Genomic DNA, 21,205 nt, shown 5'->3' on the forward strand with positions numbered 1-21,205 from the left:
TAATCAGACCCTGCAATCAGCCACCACAGGGTCACTTAGCGGAGCCAAAACATGGTGGCTCTGACTGCCGCTAATATCAACATGGAAAGAGATTACACGCCATAATCTCAAATGCGGTTTTGTGTGGCCACCTTTTCACCTATGATATGTCCGACGTTGGTATCGATTGATTTTTAATGACAGTGATCAGCCAATGTTTCTTGGCGCTTTTTGTCAAATAAATCCATTATTTATTGTGAACTGAATAAAGAGAAACGACCGCTGACTGACAACTCATTCAAACACGATAAATAGTTACAAATTTGTAGGTTGGGCTAGGTTCGGATTAATAAATTGATAATCTAGTTTTAGCCTGTTTACATAAAAATGCAGTTTCATTCATAAAACCATTTGTATAGTTCATTCACTTTATTCCGCTTATACTCATTTTTTACAATTCTATGATGTCATTTTTACTCTATTTGAGATTTGAATGTTAGTTTCCATAAACATTTACGAACTAACAATGCGACCCTAATCAAATAAAGTGATTTAAGTTACGCCTACCAACGATTAACAATACAAATAAAACGCTACAGTCCTTAAAAGTTACATATTAAAATCTTTGTAAAATGTTAAAAATCCTATCATTTTAATGTCTTTCTTCCATCAGTAGATCAATATAGAGAACGGTGGTGTTGTGTTGCAAAACAAGAGATTTTTAATTCATCTTCGCCCATTTACTTCATTTATCACATTAACTGGTGGAAAACTAATTTCCATATGAGCCGGAAATCCGAAAGTGGTGCTATTCTGCGTTCCTCGAACCGCTTAAAACGTGACCCAGATCGCACCCGCGTTCACTGAGCTTGCTTTCCCCGCTGACATGCAGCGGGTTTCCTCCACGCCGCTCGTTTAGCTGCAGACGCTGGCACCGCTGAGCTGGGCGGTTTCTTGTTCAGTTTTAAAATTTCATTGGAGATGATGCAGTGGAATCTCGAACAGAACGGGAATGCGATACGCCAGATACGAGAGCACAGTGACCCTGAGGGCATCACGAGCTGTGAAACACCGAATGAGAAGATAACGGAACATTAGTGCGAGTGATCAATTACAAACTGTGTAGAAGGAAATGGACCAACAATGGAGCGCTTGAAATAGTGGAAACAGTGGCGTAGCTACGATTTTCTATTACTGGGGAACATTTACGAATGAAAATTTAGTTTTGCATAGCAAAATAGAAATTGTACAGTTTTGAAAAGATCAATGTAAAGTAAATCCGGTTTCGGAAAACCTCGCGTGAATAATCCGTATTATTATTATTCAGTCTTATCTTCTCGAAAATTCAATCAACTCATCATCGTTAAAAGACATTACACTACCATCATTGAGTGTGATGATGGGTATAGGGGTAAGCTAAGACCATCGCCTCATTGGCAACCTAGGAGTCGGATGCCAGAATCGTCCAAAGGGGTGATTCAGATATAATGTTCACTACTATTTGAGATTATTATACTACCCCTTCCCTTTTTGTGCAGCAATTATATGCAGTTTGCACTCACAATCTTGGACCCCGCCCCTCAAACTGTGGATGTCATTTTTGAACCCGGTCCCAAAAAGAGCCTACATTTTAGTTTCATTATCCTCATTCCGTCCATCCCCAAGTGTATTAAAGTTTTATTCCGCTCTAAGAATGGTTTCAAGATCAACTTATAAGATCTAATAATAAAACCCAATAATATACGGCAACCTTCTGATGACCATATAAGAGTAAGATATGACCAAGGCCCTTCTAGAAACCACTATAAACCTTATAAGAGATTTAGAAACCCTTTGAACCACTTGCAAAAAGGAATTTGTGCGGCACCTGTCAGAATGTTGCTTTGAAAAAGGGAAACAAAACTTTGAAGATAAATAATAACAAAATGGACTGTCGATGAAAATTATGATGATAACAAAATAATATTTTCTTTCAAGTTTGTTTTTCGATTTACTGCCATTGAAAATGAGGCGCGTCCGATTTCATGGTCAAGCTGATGAAAAATAATGTTGAACAATTCACGCGCCATATAAGTACTCAGGGAAATAAATTGAAAATATTTATTACCACATTATCTAAGATTGATTAGTACTTTTGCCTAAATTATTGGTAAATAAAATTATTTGTTAGAAAAGCATGATACGCGGTGAAAATAACTTTTAGTCATAAATTTCAGTGATATTTTCACTGACTTTGAAATGCATTTCCATTTTCAATATGGCCATCATAGAATTTGAGCTGAAAATTTTGCTTATTAAACACCGTCATAAACTCTTCGCAATGCAAACATTCTTATGGGGGTAATTCATTTGACCACATTATGACCAAAAATTGAAGCTTTATTCGAGCGTTGGAAATTGATTTATTATGCTCTTTATCACAACCATAGATCTATTCTATGGTCAATAGGCATTTGAGTTTGAAGTTTTTAAGCAGATTTATGAGGTTTATGATAGCAAAGAGCGCCAATAAAACTGAGCAATTAGCTATGGTAATTGCTGTCATAAATCCGCAATAAGAATTAGATAAATCCAAGAAGCATGGAAATTGTTACTTGGTCTTGCAGGCATTTTAAATTGATGAAACTGGGATCCATTCTTATTCCCATTTGACTAATTTGCCAAGGGTTTTAACTTTAACTACTTCAACATTGTTGGATAACTTAACGGTTTCTTCATTGAGTTATTTCCCTAACCCTCCCCAACAGAAATAAGATGCAATGGAAGTATTTCTGTGATCGGCGGTCCCTAGATGAGGAAGAATTATCAAGTCAACAGCAACGTGAACTAGAATAAGCCCGTCTATCAAAGCAATCTGAAAAAACAGCACAAGTAAGACATGCTGCGGGGGCCCCTCCTTAGCCGTGCGGTAAGACGCGTGGCTACAAAGCAAGACAATGCTGAGGGTGGCTGGGTTCGATTCCCGGTGCCGGTCTAGGCATCGGATTGAAATTGTCTCGACTTCCTGGCATAAAAGTATCATCGTGTTAGCCTCAAGATATACGAATGCAAAATGGTAACTTGGCTTAGAACCTGCAGTTAATAACTGTAAGTGCTTAATGAACACTGTGCGGCGGCTCTCCCAGTGTGGGGATGTAATGCCAATAATAATAATAAGAAGAAGACATGCGGCGTCTAGGAGAGATTGAGCTATGATGAAAAGACAACAGGATGTTGTAACTAATCGCGCAGAAGAGAAGCATTCATTTCTGGCGAAGGAGGAGCGTTTAATCGGACAATTGGAGGTTTTGCGACTAAACTGCGAGCAACATTTTGCAGCAGATCGGCAACAACATTTGGCAGCGGTACAACAACGGTTGAACAGCAACCAGTGACCTGAAGGTTACAGCAACTAAACAAAACTTGGTGACGGAATATCACCTTGCTGCAAAACCCCGTAACATAACGGACTCTGGGAGCTCCGTAGAAGTAAGCCATCAGGGGATACTCGTGAATACAAATCCACCTATGGTACCATTTAGAGGCTTCCAATTCCGTCAAAATATATAAAGAAAATTATTAAGCTCTTTTATAGGCAAAATACAGGGGATGTCCAAAATAACTGGGATAGGCAAATTTTGGGCTTAATTAGATGTGTTGTAACTATGTCAATTTTTATCCGATTTTGACAATTCAGGGATGTCTAAACTAGAAATTTAATGTAGTTTCACCATATGTCCATAGAACTGACCATGGTCATCGGATACCAGAGATATTTCTTTCTTTTTTCTAAGGTAGGTTCACAACCGTGAATTTGTGGTGGGTATTGGGATGTTGTGGTGTAGTAATTATAAATAAAGTAGGGCTCTTTCTGATTGGAACCATATGTTGAAATTGAAATCGGACCAGGATCAAGTGAGATATGGCCATTTGTTTAGAATCGCGATCGGAGTTTAAAAGGACCAGGCCACACATTTGAACTGCTTTTGACCGATCTTCCATTATGATTGCATTCCAAATGTCTCCTGATACGTCAATAATGAAAACCAATTAAGAAGACGGATCCAAAGTCGCTGGGGTGCCCCGGGAACCGTAGAAGGGATATAGTTTTAGCGCCAAAATCGGTCATTCGACGTCTGTTTTCATGGTTTTCTATCAGGAAGCGAGGTATGAATATAAAATGGACCATGACGACTTTGACGCTACCGGTCAAAAGCTTGATTCAAATGAATTTGTGGCCTGGTCCCTTTAAAACTCCTGATCAGCACCGATTCAAACAAATGGCCATATCTCAGTTGATCCTGGTCCGATTTCGAATTTCAACATATGGTTAAAATCAGAAGAGCTCACTTTATTTGTGGTTACTAATATTATTCTGCTTTTAACACAACTTATCCCAATACCCACCACAAATTCATGGACATATGGTAATCATATTTTTCTAGTTCAGGCATCCCTGAATAGTCAAAATCGGATGATAATTGACAGTTAAACACATCTAATTAAGCCCAAAATTTGCCTATCCCAGTTATTTTGGACATCCCCTGTAGATTGTCCGTATGTAGAATCCGTATGATAACATACCAACGTGAACATATTTCGCTAGCAGGACACTTAAGGATAAGCCTCCCGTAATCCGAACGGACGGATCAAAACGGAAGCCGCGCACAACTGTCGTTTTTATTATTCCAGCTTTGTTGTGTCGCAGCATGCGTGGAATAATATAAATGATAGTTGTGCGTGGATTCCATTTTGAATGGGGTGCCATTGAAAACGCAAGTGCTTTTAGTTTTGGATTCAGTGAGGCTTGTCCTTAAAACACCTAAAACATGTGCCTCCAATGTTAGGGACCTTCTTTAAGAGATAGATTGTGGCAGGCTTAGATCGTGCCAAATATCTCACTGGATATAAACCGTTCCGCACCTTTCAAGTGCCAGCTGGTGATGCAGGGTCTGACGCCTCATCAGTTGACTGTGATGAAAATTATTTCCAAGGAGGTTTCCACATTTTGTGGCGATCCTATCGAATGGCCACTCTTGGACAGAAGTTACAACCATTCCAACGCAGCATATAGTTACATCGACTCCGACAATCCAATGTGTTTGCAAAGGTCGCTGAAAGCAGTCGCCAAGGAAGCTGTCAGCTATTTTCTTCTCCAGCCATCCACAGTGTTGTATGTTTTATTAACTCTCCAGACGGTGTATGGAAGACCAGAGTAGATTGTACATACCATTACCATACCATTGTGGGAAACGCCATCATCGTTTACTTGGCCCGGAGCCATCATCAACCGGCTTCATTGGCAGAAAAAAGGCTCGGTGAATCAATTGTAGCAAACACCTATGGATTGAACAAACGAGCGCATCTCTTGTGCATCCTTTGAACTAATGGAATAATAGTGATGCTGAGCATTTCGGAACCCGAATGCGGCACACGTTCCCATTTGTCTGAAGTGTAAACTGCAGCTGTCGGAAGGGTTCAACCATTCAATGCATGAGCCGAAAGGAAGCTTTTAAAGGGCGGTTTGAGATTGCTTATGACTACGAAGTTTTGAGAAGTCAATAACAAAAACTGATCGTTGCAAAGACTTGCATTGGCTGAAAATGTGGCGGTGCATGAGGAAAAGATGACAATTTCGAGCTACACACGTCGGCACGTCGGGATATAACCTTAACGACTACGTACGAGAGAATACTCTTTGGCGTTTTCTAGTGATTTCCAAGCAATGTTCTTGCAAGTTGATTATTAATGGATCTTGTTTACCCCGTGTGAAGCAAATGATCGATTTGAAAGATCTCCATCCTGGGCGATGTCCAGCTATCGCCTTAACCTGTTTCCAAGTTAGATTTTGGTCGACTTCTTCTATTTATCCAGTTTTTTCGGGCGATAGCGTGTTTCATTGTTAGTTCCTGATTTGACGTTTGAGAGGTCATTCTACTCATTCCTGAGTATTTGATTGATGGAAGAAGGTGCCAAAGAAGTGAATCTGCCTTCTATATACCACATTGATCAAAACGCTCGAACGGTGGGCAGTTGACTTCAACAAACATCAATCAGAACTAACCGCAGGCAAGCTGGCGGACATTACCGCTCGCGGAAAACTGGATTGAGGCTGCGCCGCCAAAAGCCTCTAGGTCTACCTTTGATGCGATGTCCAGCTGGGCTTCTGTCTAGTATTCGTAAACAAATTTTGTTTCCGCCCCTAAATGTGGCTGACCCAGCCCCACTTACGATCCTGAATTTCAATTACTATCACCCTCTTCTGACAATGACGATAGAGTTTTTTGTTTGAGATCCAGTTCTGAGGTCATCACGCACGAATTATGTACCGTATGCATCTGTTGATCAACACCTGCCGCCGTGTAGTGTTCTCCACTGATATCAATCATGTTTCGCTAGCGTATAACAGCACAGATTTAACGTTAGAGTAGAAAGATTTCGACTTTTTTATCAATTGTAAACTCGAAAAGGCAGCCCTTGCCTTTTTCATACGTGCGTTTTTTGTCAATCCTGCACGTTCGACGACAGGCTGCCAAGATATTGGAAGCTTTCAACATTCTCCACTGATTGCCCGGATATCTCGGACTCGCTATGGCAAAGGTCGGCGCACAGGAAGGTGAGATTTATGATAGACAATTCTTAAACAACGAGTGTTTCCAATTAGTCCATCAGAATACTCTTCAGAGTGGGCCAAGGAATTCGACACACAACGAACTTGGACGGTGGCTTTCCAAAATTTCTAAAGTTTCTGCTTGTGCCTGGCCTGGTTGGCTACAGCGTCGATACACCTATGCCTGGCGTATTGAGCTCCATAATCGTCCGTCTTGGGCGATGTTCCTCCAGTTTCCCCGAACGTTCAGGGTCTCCAGGTCGATTCCACCACGTGCAGCAGCGGTGTGGCCTTCCACGAAGTCGCCGACCCCTATCTGGTTTCAAAGTTTCTACTCGAGCGTAATTCAGAGGTGCGGACATAAGTCGAGGCTTCATTCACTTGATATCGAGACATATGTACAATCGCTCTGATTATTGGATACCCAAGTCATCTAGTCTAATTATATTTAGCCGAATTGAATATTTGGCCGAAACGGTTATTATGCTGGAAATGTCATTTGGCCAACGATGAGTCAACAGAACATTATGCCGAACTGGTCATTCACCCGAAAAAAAAATGTTAAGCCTAACAGGGCATTTGACCAAAATGGCCGTTCGGCCAAAACATTTCTTGGCCAAAAGAGGTCAACCGGCCGAAAATGCTTGACCAAAATAGTCGTTTGGAATAAAAGGCCATACGGCCGAAAATATGATTTGGCCGAAAAAGTCATATGATCGAAAATTTCATGTGGCACGTGGCAAAAATGTCGTTTGTCCGAACACAAACGAATGTCAAAAGTGAGAAGTTATTAATGATCATTGAGAAGCGATAAGTAAGAAATGAGAAATGAAAAATGGGAAGAGACTTCTCCCTTGAGAAATAATAATTGAGCCTTCTAACTTCTCAATTTTCACATTTACTTTTTCACTGTAGGGGCCTTAGCTCTTGTTCAGCAGTGTCCAGTGAGGGATGTAATTTTATCAAGAAGATCTTTCCACTGTGAAAAGTAAAAAGTGTGAAGTGAAAATCACTTCTCATTTCTCATACTTATCACGCATTTAACTTCTTACTTCTCACTTGTAACTTCTCACATCTCAATTCAGGGAGAAATGAAAAGTAAAAAGTAACAATTAGGAAATAAGAAGTTGAATGAGATATGAGAAAGGAGTCGCATTTATCATTTCTCAATATAGGGTCTCTAGTTGGCCTTGCGAGCAAAGGCGTAGGATTACCAATCCAGAGATGGCGAGTTAGATTCTCGGTCCGGCTAATGATATTTCTGGTTGGAATTCCATTGTATCCATTGTACTTGTATCTAGTGTATAGTGATTCATTGTATCTGTATCTAGTATATCCATTGCACTTGCCACACAATATTCATACTCATGCAATGGCGAACATAGACAAACTTCCAATTGACCAATGTCACTGATAACTGCTCCTTTTGTCTTCAATTTTTGGTTAATTATCGCCCAAAATTTGTCGATTTTGAGGACAATTTGATGGATTCAGATTTTTTGGGATGAACTGGACTCCACTATTGTTGTACCATTGCAGCACTTTCTTGCAATGGCAACTGGCTGAATCTAGCCAAAACGTAAATGAGCCATGATGGAACTGAGTGAAAGATTGCACCCTGTCTTTGACGCAGATAGATTTTGCAGGACTGTGCAAAATTATTTTTCTTTTCTTTTCCTGCATGGTGAATATTTTGAAACCACGTTAGTTTCAAATTGTGAAAAAAATGGCCGAGAAGAATGGTTTACTAATTATAAAACGCTGTGAAAAATTTGCATATCCGACCACTTGGAAAGCTACTATCGCTAAAATAAAGTGCCCCATTTCTAAATGATCTAGCCTTTATGACCTGTTCGAGTGTTCGGCCAAATGACCTGTTTGTCAGAATATTTTTTTTAATGACCACTTTGGTCATGCAATTGTAGTCTTCGGTCGACCAAATGAATCACGGACAGGTGAGTTTCGGTCTAAACCAGAGAATATTTTCGGCCAACCAACCAAACGAATGACTTTCGGTCATTCTCCTTATATTCAAGAAAATGATATTTTTATAGAAAATGTTCATTTTCGGAAATGATATTTTAGGAAAGATCCATAAAATACGTCACGCAAAAATCGGCGATTTTCAACGCCCCTCCCCCCTTCATCACACTTTTTGGATTAAACCTCTAGAGGTTTTGTATGAATCATCACGCTGCTCGAAACCCCCCCCTCCCCTTCCCCTTAAGAGCGTGACGTACTTTGTGGATGGGCCCCTAGGAAAACGTTATTATGAAAATGTTGTATTTGGGGCAATAAAAATCTTGAAGACTTACTATTTGCGGGAAAATATTATTTTCGAAAAAAAAATTATTTCCTTGGAAGCGTTATTAATAAAAAATGAACTTTTTGGGGCAATGTCGTTTTGGATGAAATGATATTTCAGGATTTTTTTATGGAATTTTTTTTTTCGGGCAATTAAAATTTCGGGAATATGAAACGATACCTATTGAGTGCAGGCTTAATCAAGTTTTCGATTAGCAAGCAACACGGTCCCGTAATCATAATGAAATATTTTGTTCTGTATTATGCGACTTGTAATTAAATTAGGGCGCGTTTATCCTTTAACGCCCAGGATCACCTTGCGACGGGGTGCTTTGATTATTTTGTGTTATTTTTGAAGGTTCTGATATCCCCGGCTCCAAAAACCCTTATAGATAAATTTTAACGTCGATCGTTTCAGGGTCGTTTGGCCGCAACCCATTTGGCCAAATGCCACCAGACTGAACAAATAATTAGGCCGAAACTTATTTGGTCGAAAGGATCATCTGGCTGAATAGGTCATTTGTCCGAATTGGACATTCGGCTGAAAGGGTAATTTGGCCGAAAGGGTAATTTGGCCGAAAGGGTTATTTTGTCAAAAGAATCATTTGGCCAAAAGTGTCATTTGGCCGAAAGTGAAACGTCTCACTTCTCACTTCGCCTTACTCACTTTCCATAGTAAGTAGAGAGAAGTGAGACGTCGACTTTTCGCACCCTGTTTCTCACTTTTCAAATGACCTATTCGGTCAAATGACCTATTCGGCCAAATTTCCTATTTGGCCCTATCGGCCAAAAAACCCTTTCGGTCAAATGACACTTCCGGCCAAATGACTCTTTCGGCCAAAGGACCCTTTCTACCAAATGAGAAAATCAGATAATGCTAAGTTCCAAAAAGTGTGTCCACAAAATGTGTACACATACACACACACATATACATACACACAAACAGACATCACCTCGGTTCTTCGAGCTGAGTCGATCGGTATATAGCATTATAGGTCTCCGGGCCTTCTATTAAAAGTTCATTTTTGGAGCAATCATATAGCCTTTCGGAACAACTTTGCTGTACGAGATCGGCAAAAATATGAAACGATTCAAGAAATTATTTCGTCGGATTAAATTGATGAAATCGGGAATCAAAAATGTTTATTGCTTGCAGATCGATTAATAGAAAGCAAAATTGTGATTTTGAGCGAAAACAAAAATGTGGTAGTAGAGGTTTGCTGGTGTGTTTGATTATTTAGCATTGGAATATTTCGATCAGCTTTGTACGGCCGATAAGTAAATAAAATAGTGCGCGTTTGATCGTGTTTTGAATAAGAACGCAACACAGTGGCTAAAATCATGTTTCTGCGCCTTTAAGTAATAGTACCTTTATTATTTAATGTTATTCTGTCTCCCAGAGATATAACCCATGAGTAACATTGCTGCTGTGGAGGTATTCAGCTCAAATCAATCCCCTAAAACTGAGAAAAATGTATACTATTCTGGCCTACAACATACAAGGTTTGTGTCTTCGCAGAAGTTGCAGCAAAAGTTTTCCTAGAAAACTTTGTCAAAGACGCCAAGTTCGTGATTTCATTACTTTTAGGAATTTGTTATGTTTTATGCCGACGCCCCTGAAAACGTTTTTTTTTTCATTATGAAACAAGCTTCAACAGCTTTTATGAAACTATTAGTTATATCATACATTAGCATACCACTATTTGACCTAAGGTCACTCGACCTGAAAGGGCATTTAGGATAATTATGAACAGAATCAGAAAAAACCTTTCATGGAAATCATGCTTTTCTGTGTATAAATCAATGATAATTGTTACCCTTCATCGAAATCATAGTTTACCCAGTGAAAAGCAATGATTAATGTGCTTCCTTCTGGATGGTGGATGTAATTACATCTTTTAAAGTAGGCATTTGCCCAGCAAAGGTGAGTGTGATCGCTTCTTTTAAAATATGCTTATTCCCGGAATAAGGCATCGGTGGATGTTTTTCCTTCTTTAAAAATAGACGTAGACGAGGTGACTGTGGATTTGATTCTCTTCAAAATCAGCCAATGTTTCAAAGCCTTATTTTAATCAAATGATGAAGTATCAATAGGTAAACACAATATCTGTTGACCAATTAGTTTATGTATTATTTTGAGAAAAAACTGCGAACCGAACTGGCAATTCCGAGCAAGGCCGGGTACATAAAGTTAGTTTGATATAATTGTACTCGACAAGAGGCAAATTGTGGTAGACAGTCTCATACACACAGCATACAATAAAGAGCCTCGGCTTCGTTAAATGTTATACACGCCTGGGCCAGTCAAATAAACGCAATAGATGAATTTACTAAAGGTATGAGGTAAGTTTAGTCCAAAACCAATTCCTACCATGCAGAAACCAACCTTCCGTATTTTGTCATCACTCGTGTGAAACTTCAAGTAAACTTTATTCTCAGGCCTGGTTGGTTTTGAATAAAACTAAATTCAAAATTTTAAAAGCCTTCAATTTTCTCACAAAAACTTTAGTCATAAGGAGTTGATGGACCAATGCACTATTCATCACTATATGCTCGTATGCATATATGATGAAGATGTTGAAAGCTTGATGACATAAAGCATAATTATTCTTCAAATATAATGAGCAATGGAGACACTTGTAATGGATAGCGTACTACATCTGATTCTCTGTACAATTTCGCAGGATTTAGTCAATCACGGAGCGTGCTCATCTTATTTACGGAAACACGGAAAAAGATCCTACCTATTTATTCCCACGTTAGCACAAAATATAACTGCTCATGCTACGCATAAAATCTCTAAGTTTTCGGAATTTGTCTGAATTATTTTTAATAATAGCTAAAAATAATCCAGACAAATCCCGAACTCATAGTTTCAAATTGCGAACAGCGCTCAAGTGCATCAATCTTCATAACTTCGACTGGTTTTCGTTACAAGACAGTTTGGACGACTTCAACTTGCAGACCTATAATTGAAAAATTCGTTCATTCATTCAATATATACGGTCAATGGTCATATAGTCATTCAATCAATAACACGGTCATAATTTACTCAATCAACTTTGATTTGTTTACCTTACGATAAAAAACTGAAATAAAATAATCAACGCTAATATCTATGATTGAAAGCCAATCTAAAAATCTGGTTAAGAAATACACAGATGAAATTCACCTGCAATCTTACCACGAATATTGTATTTCAACCATCGGTGACATTTTATACGATGTTTGATAACCCGACTCTCATATGCATAACATGTGGAAGATTCCCAAATCATTATTGATATTCCTAGCCCAAGCTTTTTTCTAGCTACGCCAATGATCCAAAGAATGTGAGACCATAATTACCGTTGGAATGGGATCTGCGCTACATCAGAAAGGCCGAATACGGCGGTGATAATCAGCGGGTTGATCAGGTAAATGGCGGGTCAACTTGTTGGTATGGATGAAAAACTTCGAAGATAAGAATCGGGTCACTGCATCTGTGAAGCGACATAAAAAATATCAGATAAAAACACAAATTATTGCAATCTGCCTGAATGGTCATTATTCTACGATCATTAAGTCTCACCCAAATTTTCAAGATCATATCAGCATCCTAATGCGATCATATTTACTCGAATAGCGGCCGATGTGGCGATATGGTCCAGCAGGCAGCCCAACGAATATTCGAACAACATAACCATGACGGTCGACGCCAACGGGTACGGGAATTGCGCTTGAAGGTCGAATGCATACTGATGAACACCGCCACGCAGGCTAGGATCCAGTATGCGATATTGTTTCTGTTGAGTCATAAAGAAGGAAAAACTTGTATCTTTTAGACATTCACCGTCGAGAACGCGCTGAGAAATAGGACCTACCTCAGATAGGTAGTTGCCGCCATGGCCAGGAACCAACCGAAGTACACTCCCACCACGTAAGGGACATGAGCCCAGGGCGCCACGACAAGGCACTACCTGATTGTAGAGCACATCGTACGAGGGACGAAGTGGTACATCAGCGGATGGCCATGTAATGAAACGTTGCCGCCGCAAAACAACGTAGATCGATTTTCCTAGTTTGGCGTTCCTGTTGCAGACAAATTTCTCAAAAGGAAAAAATTCTTGGTTGTAGACAAATACGTACGAGGAAATGCCATTACATAGACCGTGCCACCAAATTAATAAATCAGTAATAAAGCTATTCTTGTTTTAAATTCGGACATTATGTGAACAAAAACATCTCTTCAATTAGACTTCCACGCGCTTCACACGTACTCTCAGCCACCCAAATGAGGGCTGAGAACATTTGCAAAAAGTAAAAATAATGTCACGATTACGATGTAACCGGTCTTTGGCCCGGTACTTCAGATCCAAGGCCAAAAGAGAGTGAGAGTACGTCGATTATTAAACCTGTTTGGCAACATCGCCAAAGCTGAATGAATGAAAAGAAGAAAGCGCGCGCACCCGGCACCGGCCCGCGGAGCCTCGAAGTGGACAGCCAAAGTTGAGGTGCGCGAATACAAAAAAGCCGCAAAGTGTGTGTGAGCCGAAACTGCATACATATTGGTATAGACGAAAAGCAGCCCGACGGAGATCGCGTAATACTCATTCGCAGGCCAATGACCAGGTCCAGTTCAGGCAAAGGTCGTCGATGTTGTAGAGGTTTTGGATGGGCACGTTGCGCCACCAGTACCGCTGGCAGCGGAGATCGGTCCGCTCGTGCACCCAGAATTTGGACTTCCACGACGTAGCTGGTCATCACGCCGACTGCGGTGATCATCAAGTAGAGCGGCGAGAGCCTGAAACGAGACGCATAATGATGGTGGGTGCGGGACTTTCTTCCGGTTGGCCATCGAGACGTAAATCGCCATCGGTGAAGAAGCATTTTCCGTAAAGCTTGGCGTTTTGCCACAGGCTGTTGGAACTGACCTCCTGAATTTTGCTGGATTTCGCAGTTGTACGTCACCAGGAAGCCAGATGGCGAAGAAGACATCCACCAGCAGTGGAGCATTGTGATTATCTGATATGAACCTGCTCCGCGTAGTGGAACATCAGGGCGAATTTTGAATGGTGAAAATTGTACCATTGCATGGAAACACAGGATCAAAAAGCAAATGGACCTAGATCAGGGTTTTGTTTTATTTTTTTCATTTGGAGAAAATGTTAAAGAAAATGGAATTGAAATGGAAGAAAAAAGTTACGTCACGTTCAAAACCGGTGTTTGTTTTCGTTTTTCGCTTTTGTAATGGTTACTGTGAATGAAAATGGCATTGATGCGAGTTTTCCGTAGAATGACAAAAAATATAGTTTGAGAACATGAAATGTATTGTAACCTAATTGAATGTTTAGTTGTTCGGAACAGTTGTTGGAATGTTGGATTAGAAAAAGACTATTCAAAATCACATATGTAATTACTTCTATTTGCAAAAGAGTTCCATATCAGTTCTGTTCAACTTGAAACGCGAAAATGCATTCCCGAATTCGTTAACAGAGAAAATATACAACGTAGTTTAACTCATAAACATCAGTCACGATTAAGAAAACGTAAGTGTTGTTCCCGAAACCGTGATTTGGTTAGTTTTCGAACTCGTGATCGTTTTTTTTGCGTTGATGGAGGAATAGAAAAAAATCTGATAAATTAATATTATCTACATTTGACAGAATATTCAGCATGTACCGAACGGAAGTATACTGATTCAACAAAAACATTTATCAGTTTAAAATTCATGTATCAATATATTATCTAATGTTCATGTCAGCACTATTTTCGAGTTGCAAACAGCTCTCAGAACGTATGAGCATTACGGCAGATGCCACAGCCAAGTGCGAACTCCTCCCCCGTCGGCGGGTGAATTACGTGCAGGGGGCACTCTTCCCCGATCAGTTGTTTTGCCTTTGGCCCGGCCGGGCATTTTGGTAACTTGTTCTTCGGTATGTTGGTGAGCCGTTGGAAGTCGTCGTGACACGTGTCGCAAAAGTGCGTCGTTCCAAAGCAGAAGAATACCGCCACCGAGCAGCAGTATCGGCATTTGTACTCGAGGAAATCGGTTCCATGCTTTGGGCACATCTACGGAAAAGCAAAATCATTAAGATACGAGTTTGTAGGAATACAATGTGTTTTGATTACCTTAGCTTTCACTACATCACTACAACCCCCGCAAACAAGTTCCTGGGGGTTGTAGTTTTCTCCTAGTTCCGCATCGCAGCGTGCTTCGCCTCCATAATATGCCTGAAATGTTAGAAAGAGAATAGACACATTAAAATCAATATGATAGATACATTATTAAATTAGCTAAACAATTGAGAATGTCTTTACGTAACCTAGAGAACAAAAAAAAAAGATCTCTAGTGGAGCTGAAGATTAAATATAGTTCACTATATGAGGCTATTCATTGATTCAATGGCACCGGCTTTGGGTCCTACATCTTGGTTAGACAGCCGCATTGTCCTACCCTATCATTCTACAAAAAAACTCAAGTTTATCATTTGGAAGTTGATCAGAGGTTAAACTTATAATTGTTGTGGTATCTGGGATTTCATTTTTTGTCTCCGAATCATCAATCAGTCCCACCTATTTTGTAAACGACAAGCAAAAAACAAGTGAAGCAGGTGGAGCTTCCGACAACAAGGTGGATCCCTTTGCCAGACGAAGTGGCCTTAATCGGTAACTCAGGTCGTCAGGGGTAGGCGACAGTGAGGAGCGTGGTAAGGTAGACGAAGCGCAAGTCGAGATCAAAATGGATGGCGCCACTCACCAAGCTCACCGGCTACTTACTGAGGAGAAGAAGTTGGCAGTGAGCCAGGAATAAGAACGTTATGAGGAACTGTATTCGCAGATCGCAGAAGGTTGAGATAATTATCGTCTTGAAGCCGGATGTTGCGCAGAAGAATGCTGCGTATAAAAAGTTGACAGAAGAAGTGCTGGATAATGAGGTGCACGATAAAGCCCTATATCCAAGTAGTCCAGTGCCTGGATGAAATAACCGAAGCCGGAGACCTGGTGGCTGCCCGGAGAGATCAGTGTGACGGCGAAACCCAGAAGGGTCGAACGAAAACGCAGATTGCCACATTCCAAGTATCCTTGGCTAATGTCAAGAAGGTGCTGGATAAGGCCAAGTTGAAGGTGGGTAGGTCAGTATGCCCAACAACAAACTCAGGCCTACTTTAAGTGCTTCGATTTTGAACATAAATGATATGACTACAGGGGTCCAGATCGGAGAGATGTCGAGCTGAGGGACAAAACTCACACCTGCCAGGCTGCACCGAGGTGTTTTATCTGCCCTCCTGGCGTAGACAACAAACACCCATCCGGTGGGCTGACCTGTCCGACTTCCAAAAGAGGTTCGGACATGCAAGTAACTCAGTTGAATCTCCACCACTGCAAGACAGCGCAAGCGTTGTTACAACGGTCGGTATAAAAGAACACGACTGATGTTGCCCTTGCTATAGGACCAGCATTGCATCCCTGCTGGGAACGGCAGTTGGGTTGCGGACAAGTCCAGAACAATGTCAATCTGGACATGCGGGAATTACCCAATCCAGGAAATAGTTGCATCTCCGATTCCGGTTCATTAACTCTAAAGGTAACCCGAGCAAAGTCTGAAAACATATAGACAGCATATAGAGAACATATTTTGATAAAGATATCAAATTGAAATCATAATTTGTTTTCAAATATGAATCATCATGACTGATTACATATTTTGATCTCATTTTGCTGTTGATTTCTAAATTGTATAGAAGAAGAAGAAGAAGAAGAAGAAGAATCAAAATCAGTTTTCGATTTGCTCTCATCGATAGCAGGAATAGTTTTCGATTTGATGTCACAGTAAGTTTTTTCTGCTGTAGATTTTGATCTTTTAACCGTTAAAACGACCAAAAGGATATCACCCTGAGTTATCAAAATTAGGCGATTTCACAAGAACAAACTTAGTTATCGATTTGCTCTCAAGCTTTGCTCGGGAATATCCTGCTAGAGTCGCTAGCGAGACTGAATCGATGTGACTTTCTGCAGCGCGGGACGGACCCTGAATGGAGGGTTCATGAGAGGTATACTTCCAGCGACCATCAGGAAGTACGGTTTATGGTTAATTATGACCCCAATCAAGGTTTGAATCCAAAAGAGAATGAAAAAGTCTCTTACTTATCGTTTCTGTATATATATACGATATGTAGCATACCGCGAGAGACTTTTTTTCGCAAGCTGTCATGGTAAAGAACTGATTTTTTTATTTATTTATTGTCGTCAATCATGTTTGTAGACCGTTTGACTAAATTACTAAACACAACTTTTATCCGATATGAAGGTTATACACACCAATCATTTACTGAGTACGCAAGTATTGTTTCAATTTAGTCTTTTATGTCGAATTCGTTTTTAAAAAGTTCCAACCTAGGTTGGAACCAGTTCCAACCTAAGTGCTGTCAAAGTGTTTTTTTATTCGCTCAGGTTGGAACTAGGTTCGCACTAGTTCCAACCCCAAAGCTGCCGGGTTCGCACTGTGTTGTTTCACGGTTTCGCACCGGGTTCACCAATACATCTGTACTTCAACTGTCAAAACCACGTGAGTGGGTGGGACTGGGCGGAATAAACAAGCAGAAGGGAGAAACGAAAGTGTCTGTTTATTAAAATAAAATGCGCGCTGAAAATCTTTTTTTCCGGGAGTTTTGTGATATTTGTTATTGTAGTTTTAAGGGTCTGTCTCAATTGGATAATTAAACTCAAATTAAACTTGAAAGTGACAGTTCAATAATTATCAAATAACCCTGCTGGATAAGCAGGATTACTTTTGACAGATATCGAATCATTCTTGATCGATGTCTTATTGGAATTGCTGGGTAGCACGCAGCCATTCTTATGGCCGGGTGATTTTTAAATTTTCGAACTGTCAGTTTTAAGTAAAATTAAATTTAATTCGGGAAATGAGACAGAGCCTAAGTGAAATTAATCCGGTACTGTTGTCTAGATTCAATTTTAAAAATAATTGTTAGGGAAGTTATGTATTCATAAGTTCATTCAGGTTTTGGATGGTGTCCTAAATTAGGTCGGTGGACAGAATTATGTAGTTTGGGAATTTCCCTTGAAACCCGTTCACAAAATCCGCTAAGAATTATCAGAAAAATATATTTGAGGAATACTGAATAGAATTATTTCTTATGCAGAATTTCTTTTGAAATTCTTCCAAAAACTCTTTCGTGGGTTTCAGAATTTTCTTCGAGATTTCTGCCAGAAATTACTTCAGAAATTCTTTCAGTAATTCGTTCAGTAATCCTTTCTTGAATTTTTGGCGATATCTTTCTGGCATTCCTCCATTTTTTCCAAGGGATCCTTTCGAGATGAATTCCTTTGGAAATTCTTCTAGGAATATCTTTGACTACTGTTCCAGGATTTTCTCTGGAATGTGCTCCAGGAATTATTTTGGAAATTTCTACAATATAATTCCTCCAGGAAATCCTTCTGGAATACAGGAACTTACTCGAAGTTTCCTTCAGGAATTGCTTCGCAAGTTTCGTACATAAATTCCCCCGGAAGTAACTAGAGCAATTCCTCCGGGAGATTCTTGAAAATTGAAAATGCACGGGGCCCAAAATCTGGCGGAAAATTTTCCCGAGGTGTGAGGCTACGAGGTAGCGAAGAAAAAAAACTAGCGAATCCTGGAGAATTTTCATTTCATGCTTCTGAGTGTTCTCCGAAAAAAACACTTGCAGAAATAGAAAATTTTTGTAAAATTGAAAATCTCTTTTAAATGAATTCTATACGGAATTCTTGGTATAAAAATGTGCACGGGATTATTGAATATAATTAAATAGGGGAACTGTTCCGATCTCCATCTCACTGATAGAGATGTCGTAAAATCCCGATTAATCGATTAGTAACTAATCGATCACTTTCGATTCTTGTCGATTATTGAATCGATTAATCTTTGGATAGTAATCGATTCAAAATTAATCGATTATCACAAAGATGAATCGATTAATCGAAGTAATCAATTAATTTGCGACATCCTTATGATTTATCGATTAGTAACTAATCGATTACTCTAGATTCCTCTCGATTATTGAATCGATTAATCGTTGGGTAATAATCGATTCAAAATTAATCGATTATCACAACGTTGAATCGATTAATCGAAGTAATCGATTAATTTGCGACATCTCTACTCACTGAACATATATTCATCGCATCGAGAAACAAAGAAATGCAGCACCAATTTCGTCGCCTCTTTTTGTCAACATGCGTGCTCACTGCTGAGAGAAATCACAAAAATAATCCAAATTCCTTTCCATTGCTTTGTTTTCGATGGGATGAATATCCGAGCTATGAGATGAATTACAGGAGCAGTTTCCCTATTTATATCCACCATATGCATTTATTTATCATGATCTGATTAGTCAAGGCCAACGCACTGCCAGTGCACTGGATGTCCTGGATCATATGTTTCGAATCAAAACAAACACGATGCTACGCACACCAACATATCCAATGACAGATGGAACTGAAAATGTTTTTTTATTCAGGGTTCGGGTTGGCACTGACCCAGGTTTAAAAACGAATTCGACATTAGATGTAGTGAAATCAATAGCATTGCAATGTTTATTATAAGCAGCCATCATTTGATTTATGGTTCCGAATTTCGCATAGTTTGTACGATGACTACTACAGGCCAGTGGTGGAAATACTCGCTTCACGAGTAAGAAAAGAGTGTAATTGGGCCTACCAAAAATGCCACACTCGCGCGAACCTACTGCCTGCATTTTTCTGGCGCTTGCTTTGTTCGCGAGTACGGGCAGAGCAAAGACAAAAAGCAGGGCAGTATTTTGTTCGGGAGTAAAAATCACGGTCGCGAGTATTTGTGGTTACTTCGAATACAATGGATAAATTTGACTTGACATAAACACAATAACAATAAACAATTGTGTTCTTGCTCGAACATCCGTGAGAAACATGTTCCGAGGTTGTTTTATGACTTTTTGCAAATTAACCCGAATGACTCGCGAAGCTTCACGAACATTTTTCGGGGTTCCTTTTTTTATTTTCTCTGTGAGTAGTAGGTAGGCAAGAAAAAGGCAAAACGAATGTTCGCGAGTATTTTGCATTGCTTACTTCTCGTTTTGTGAATAAGGTTCACAGATTTCCACCACTGCTACAGGCAAATGAAGTTCGATTTCGCAAAGGTCTTTGTGGGATATAAAAATTTAATTTAGATAATATTGCCTTTGAGTCGACCTTGTTCGAGATAACATCATTAATGAAAGATACCATCGCATATTCCCGTCGTTCCTTCAATGTTTGTATACTAATTAGCATGCATCGTGCTTTATAAGACGGGAGTGGAAGTTGCGTCCACCCTAACTTGCGTAGTGCATATAATAAAAATTGCTTTTGTACCGACTCAATTCTTGTGTCATGCGTGACTGTGTAAGGCGACCAAACTGTGCTGCAATATTCAAGTATCGATCTGACATAAGCAATATATAATGTTTTTATAGTGTATGGATCGCGGAAGTTGTAGCCAAACCTTTTTATGAATCCTAACATATTATTAGCTTTGTTTATAATAGTATTGTAATGGTCAATGAACGTAAGCTTATAGTCTATAATTATGCCAAGATCCCTAACTCTATCACATCTTGTTACCTTTTGGCTACCTAAAGTGATTGTCATATTTGGAATATTTCGTTTTCTGCTTATAGTTATTAAATTGCATTTCTTTATATTGAGCTGTAGCAAACTTTTTATTCACAAGTTATGAAATATCTGGATCTCGTGTTTGAATGTGTTCATGTCTTCAGCGACTTTGATCTCAATAAAAAGTTTCATATCGTCAGCGTAAATCAATACTTTTAGATGTTTTAGAATGAAGGAACGACTTGTCCTTCACAAACAAACTAAACAATAGCTGACCTAAATGAGAGCCTTGCGGGACTCCCGATATGGTATGAATAGCTACAGATTGCTTTCCTTTGGATCTAACTATTTGATTGCGAGATATGTTTCAAGCCATTTAAGGAGTCCAGGCTGGATTCCCATTTTTTGCAGTTTAAAGAGAAGCATTGGTATATCGACTCTATCCAGGGAGTCTACTACCTGGAAAAACCTGGAAAACCTGGAATTATCAGGGAATTTCTCCCCACCTGGAAAATACCTGGAATTATCAGGAAATTCCTGACATAATCAGGGAAATTTCAATACCCGGTGATCATGAGTGAAATTCTCTCAAAAGATGAAAAGATCCATAAAAATATTTGAATAAATATACCAATCAAATCTATTGAAAATGTAGTGAACGTTAATGGATCGTTATTCCGCAAAAAACTTTTTGCCTTCTTCAAAAGAATTCCTGGAGAA

General features: G+C 39.6%; 1 protein-coding gene and 2 pseudogenes across 1 annotated transcript in view; 1 reads left to right on the forward strand and 2 right to left on the reverse strand.

Annotated features, from left to right (window-relative positions):
* LOC134206727 (rhythmically expressed gene 2 protein-like) overlaps positions 1-2,814 on the forward strand; it is a 5,022-nt pseudogene extending 2,208 nt beyond the window's left edge.
* A 9,364-nt stretch (positions 2,815-12,178) lies between these two features.
* On the reverse strand, positions 12,179-14,565 carry LOC134206728 (uncharacterized; annotated as a pseudogene).
* The window catches only part of LOC134205483 (E3 ubiquitin-protein ligase highwire-like), a 269,802-nt gene continuing 263,159 nt past the window's right edge, over positions 14,563-21,205 (reverse strand). Inside the window, exons 42-43 of the mRNA XM_062680761.1 lie at positions 14,984-15,085; positions 14,563-14,923 (exon numbers count right to left, since the gene is read on the reverse strand). Of these exons, the coding sequence (XP_062536745.1) occupies positions 14,642-14,923; positions 14,984-15,085 (384 nt within the window). The 3' untranslated portion in view covers positions 14,563-14,641. The remainder of the gene's footprint in view (positions 14,924-14,983; positions 15,086-21,205) is intronic.

Source organism: Armigeres subalbatus, chromosome 1 (genome assembly GCF_024139115.2).
Source record: "Armigeres subalbatus isolate Guangzhou_Male chromosome 1, GZ_Asu_2, whole genome shotgun sequence".
In the NCBI taxonomy this organism is placed as follows: domain Eukaryota; kingdom Metazoa; phylum Arthropoda; class Insecta; order Diptera; family Culicidae; genus Armigeres; species Armigeres subalbatus.